The sequence below is a fragment of the Etheostoma spectabile genome, chromosome 7 (genome assembly GCF_008692095.1).
Source record: "Etheostoma spectabile isolate EspeVRDwgs_2016 chromosome 7, UIUC_Espe_1.0, whole genome shotgun sequence".
Taxonomy (NCBI): domain Eukaryota; kingdom Metazoa; phylum Chordata; class Actinopteri; order Perciformes; family Percidae; genus Etheostoma; species Etheostoma spectabile.
In genome coordinates, this window is record NC_045739.1 from 19591433 (window position 1) to 19597098 (window position 5666).

The 5666-nt window shown below is 40.1% G+C and overlaps 1 protein-coding gene across 5 annotated transcripts in view; it reads left to right on the top strand.

Annotated features, from left to right (window-relative positions):
* Window positions 1-5666, top strand: part of hdac7a (histone deacetylase 7a) — a 66222-nt gene that overhangs the window by 41226 nt on the left and 19330 nt on the right. For all 5 annotated transcript variants that reach the window (XM_032520615.1, XM_032520613.1, XM_032520614.1 and 2 more), the window contains 6 exons: window positions 1233-1347; window positions 2191-2291; window positions 3016-3138; window positions 3347-3453; window positions 4210-4311; window positions 5455-5626. In XM_032520615.1, the coding sequence (XP_032376506.1) occupies window positions 1233-1347; window positions 2191-2291; window positions 3016-3138; window positions 3347-3453; window positions 4210-4311; window positions 5455-5626 (720 nt within the window). The remainder of the gene's footprint in view (window positions 1-1232; window positions 1348-2190; window positions 2292-3015; window positions 3139-3346; window positions 3454-4209; window positions 4312-5454; window positions 5627-5666) is intronic.

Here is a 5666-nt window from a genome sequence, read left to right on the forward strand (position 1 = left end):
CACACACACACACACACACACACACACAAACACAGAAAACAGCAGCAAACATACTCTCAGAGAAACCAGTGATGTTACCCTTTATTACACACATGCACACATCAGGGCCAGTGATTGCCTAGGGTGTCAAATGTGTTGACCATTAATAATAGAATTAGAATGACAAGCAAAATAAAACATGTTTATTAAACATGATCATCCTACGGCACCCGTTCAGCCACACGTTTACTTGTCAACCTGATTATTAGCTTGAATTGATGATTATTGCAGACAATTTCCTATTTGGGGGAACACAGCAAACTAATGATTTAGTTTGAAGTTCACGTGACGTGACATTTCCAGTCTATGGGTCAGACTCAAACATACAGAGCTCTGAAGCAGACCTGTGCGCCGCTTATTGTCCACTCTCACTGTAACGAAAGAGACGAGCAGCGGCCCAGACCACAGAGCTGCTGTGGTGTGTCTTCCGTGGTCTGTGCAGCTTCAGGTTTATAATGGACGCGCTTTGCTGTGGGCTTGCTGCAGCAGATGTGTCCCTATTTCTGCCGTAGTTTTGGGTTTCCACCTCCGATGTGGAGCAGCGTACAGCCACTTTATTAATGCACAGCAGGCTATGATGCAGGGGGATTATGTTCTGAAATATTGTGACTTTATTCTTGTAATAGCCAGTTTTATCACTTTATTTTGCTCAAAATATCACGACTTCTCCAAATCTCAGAGAACACAGATGAAATATATTTTAAATGTGCACTAAGTTTTGAACATGAGCAGAAGTCTTGCTCAAACACATCTGAAATATTACAGTCCAAGGGTTTATTAATACATTGAAATGAATTCATATGTCATTCAGGTGAATAATTGTCATATGCAAATTCAAGGAGGTTACTTCCCCAACAAAACTCAATCTCGCCTAGGACAACCAAAGGGCAAGAACCAGCCCTGGCACACATATAATATACATGTATTTGCCGGACCTCTCCACAGTATTGTTCTAGTTGATTTTTTCATATACTGTCAGTCAAGTTTATTTCACAAAATACCCATAAAAACTAGAGCTTAAATACAATACAATAAAAACACTATATAGTACAATAATATACATATTTTAGTTGTGGTTACAGATTATGTCCTGCACACTGTGCTTTTAACCGGCCTTACTTTGCTCCTCCTTTGTACAATTTACGAAGTGGCAGGTGAGTCCTTTCTTTTGAGATTGTGTTATTGATTGACAGGTGCAGTGGCCAGTTCCCTGGTGAAACAGAAACTGCAGGAGGTGATTCTTAAGAAGCAGAAACAGGCGGCCCTGGAAAGAACAAACTCCAACACTGCAGCTCCTGTACCATACAGGTGACAATACACACAAAGAGTACACCAATATCAAAACACTAAATTTGCGTCATGAAAAAAACCCCACATTGATTATACTTCATGTCCAAGGGCTCCTGCACACTGCCTCCGTGGCGTGAGCGCGGTGTTTCTGTTGCGTGTTGTGCGGCTGCGTGGCGTTTCTGTCTTTGCACACCATAAACATGTCCGACGCGGCGCTGCTGCTGCTAGCCTTGGCTGTACACGTGTATGTTTCCCATTGATAAAATGGATTAATAGCGTGTTCTTCAACTTTATTTTGTCAATATTTGTACATTTGTTTGCACATATTCCACTATACATACTGTATATTTTATATTTCAATTCCCTTTCCCGAGATAATAAAGTCCATGTTATTGTTTTATCAGAATCCAATTGAAATACAATTTAAAAAGGAGTTTAACAAAAAATGACATTCATTAAATGTATTTGTGTCAAAAGGACATATAAACATCTTTTCGTATTCTATTTTGCCTGGAAACGCTTCCAACACACTTGCGTGTCGCGTGGAAAATAGGCGTCGGTCCTGTTTCTAGCATGCATGCGTTTTCGGCGCAGCTCGAGCCGCGCCTGAGACGTGCGTGACACACAGGCAGCAAGCAAGCTCTAACCTGTTAACATGGGGGCCGAAATAAAAACGCTCCCGCCACGCAGGCACTGTGCAGGAGCCCCAGCTCTACTACACACCGACAACTCTTTGAATGACACCTTGATTTCTTGTTGACTCTGACATCTGGATTTTAAATCAGCTTTCTCCATATGTGGTGTGATTATTTACCCTAATGGTTGAATGTCTTTTTGTGTATTTGTGTTGTTTTTTTCCAGAAAGCTGGGCCCAGACCCCAGTGTATCCTCCCAGCCTATGGCCTCGTCTCCAGCGCAGCCGTCTTCTGATGGTTCCCAAGGAACGCCTCTACGCAGAGCAGGTAAAATGTCTGACATTCACCGACTTCATCCAGAGGAAGGGACTGAATTAGCATTTAGTTAAATGTTCCGTTAAAAGATAAATCAATCTTTTAACCACAATCTTTGTACTCCACAATAGGAGTGTTTTTTTGGCTGTTTATGGATTTAGCCATTTGTCCCACTAACTGCTTCAGACCGCAGTGTTGCAACATTATAAACTAACTTAAATCAGATACACTAGAGGTACATTTTTCTTTCATAATCACAGCTGTCATGTTGTTTGTATTTTGTCATGTATTTTAACTCAGGTATAACTGTATTTTATGTACAGTATGTACTGTAACTGTAATACTACTATACTGTCCCACGTGTCCATTTATTGGCCTTTTTCATAGAAGACTTTTTGTCAATTCTCCTTTCTAACAGTAAAGGTCCAAACAATAATATTAAGGATGATTGAATTCCATTTAGCTGCTTCAGTTTCAGGGTCCTTGTATTGGGTGGGCTGGCCCAATGGGATGCCTGAACATAATGGAGCCATCGCTAATGTTATCAGTAACACCTGTGCTTTCCCTACTATAATAAGTCAAAATGTGTGCTGTGAGCAGCAAAAGTAAAATATTTCAATAATTGGAACTAGGTTGAAGCCTTGGTGTGTTATTATAGTCAGCAACAGGATGTAGCCATACGTGTAACCATTTGCACATGATCAAATAACAGTCCCCATGTTGGTTTAATTTGTAGCGTCTGAGCCCAATCTGAAGGTGAAACACAAGCTGAAAAAACACCTAAACACCCGCAAGAGCCCGCTCACCCGCAAAGAGAGTGCCCCGGCCACAGTCAGGCATAGAGTACCTGACACACTGGGTAATTAGAATCTGTCACATACACACACACACACACACACAGACACAAACACACACACACATACACAAGTGAATATGAGGGGTGATGCATTATTATTGTTTAATATGATCATTTTAGTTAGTCAAGCCAAGGTTGTTTTCTCTTATTATTATTATTATTATTATTATTATTATTATTATAAACTCACACACTGCCTGTCTCCCACCAGACTCATCCCCCAGCAGCAGTAGCACTCCGGTTTCGGGCTGCAGTTCTCCTAATGACAGTCTGCCCAATGAGAACGGTCTACTGCCATCTGGCGGCCTCTCGCATGAGGTTAGCAAAGACACATGTTGAGTCCTTTCAGAATAAAGGATGAAGTAAAACAAACTAAAACATCCGCTCAACATTAACTGAAATAAAATAACTAAACCATATTTTGTAGAGAAGTTTTGAGAAGTGCCCCTTTTGATAGAAAAGAAGAGAAAAATATAAAAGACCGTTTTTTGCCTTTCAGTGAGGCTCTTTTGTCTTAGAGATGGAAAAATATGCGCATTTTAAACAAGTACGCACACGGTTTGATTAAAAAAAAAAAAGAAAGAGGTTTCATGTACATGAGCTGTGCCTAGATGCTGAGTAATGACATGTTTAAAGCAACGACACAAGAGTATAGGAGCACTGAGTGTGTGTCAGCTGTTTATACATAATTCATTTAATCACATAAAGTCAACTTCTGTCACACCTGCTGTGGAGCTCTGACTCATCATTCTTGCGTGTCAAGACAGCACAATATCTTAGGTTTAATTAGACTACATTGGTTTACTGTAGATTTCCATCAACACTGACACTTATTCACTGCGGCAGAAAATATTAGGAGCACATAGCAGAGACAAATTGTGTAGCTACAGCAGAGCAGGGGTCAAAGAGGGGTCTTAATTATTATTATTATTATTATTATTATTATTATTATTAAAGAGGAAATGGGATTTCTCGTATCTATAGAAAAAAATATTGTTATAACGACACAATTTAACTCAGATTTGAATCAAATCTGCATTATTTTTGAATAGTAACTATGTTTGACATTTCTAGGCCCAGAGGCTGCTGCTCAGAGATGGCACTCTAGCTAACTTCACCATCCAGAGTCCCTCCACTCTGCCCACCATCACGCTGGGACTACCAGCCAACGCAAGGGTAACCACTCAACTGCAACACATGTCTGTCATAGCAGCTATGTCTTTTTCTTGAAACAGGGGAGAAAAGTCTCCAGTTCTTTCAAAAAAAGTTATGTAATATAATATATTCAGGTGTATATTCAAAAGAGATTTGCTCCCTTAAGACATTTAAAAACACATTATTTGTATTATATAATATAAGGAAATCTCATTATTTGCAGACACTTTTATTTTCAAAAAAAACCAAAACACAACAACAAATAATGACAGTGATTACATGACATTGAGGTTTACGAGCAATTCAAATACACATGATAAAGACTTTTTATAAACACGTCTCACTAAATCTATACAAATAAATGGTGCTTACAGTTGTAGGCAATGAAGACTCATGGTAACAAAGTCATGTTAATCTAACTGGTAATGATTCTTATTTTACAGTAGGAGTAGGGCAGTAAAGAATTTTACATTTTAAGTTAAAGCTGGCAAAGAGGACAGGCTACATGAAAGGAACTCAAGATTGTCCCCTGGCTCCTATTCACAGATAGTTGATGTAAGCCAAACACGTTTTATAGACTCAGTCCCAGACTAAGTGACCTAAGGACATGTGTTTTAAGATGTAGTGGCTATACAGTACAGTCTGTAAATTGTAAAAGTAACTTAAAATCATCACATCCCATGACTTTAAAATCTGTAGGAAATGAAAGAATACAATCTACCCTCCCTAATAATAAGTACTCCAAATACAGGAAGCATTATGCTATTTAAATGCTGTTCCACTATGACATTGATGTTTGTGGGTTTTAGTGGACTATAGTGAAACAGCATTTTAATAGCACTACGCTTCCTGTATCTGATGTAGTTATTATACTTGAACAAATGGTTTAGTGTCAACGGAACTCATCACCTATCAACAACTGGAGTATATTGCAATACACTTTATTAGGCGGATGCTTTTATCCGAAGCAGAGGTATATCAGAGGCCATACCAAGGGTCGGTGGTTGAGGTATCGTAGTGGGACTCAAACTCAGATTTTCCACACCAAAGGCACATGTCATAGCCACTGCACCATCTATGTCGGCCTGTAAATTCAGCTGTGATAACAGCTCAGATTGCATGTCATCTATTGCTCTAAAAGCTGGTTAAACTGTGTGTGTGCAGGCTGAAGGAGAGCTGTCCTCCCTGAGAATCGGCCGGGTGCCCGTGGTCACAGCCGGGGGCTCGCAAGTCTTCCTCCCCCTGAGCAGAGAGGATCAGGCTGGGCAGCTGAACCCTCATCTGCCTGTCATCATCCTGGAGTCCTCTGGACTGGTACACACTCCGCTACTCACTGGTGAGACACAGACACACACACACAGACACACACACACACA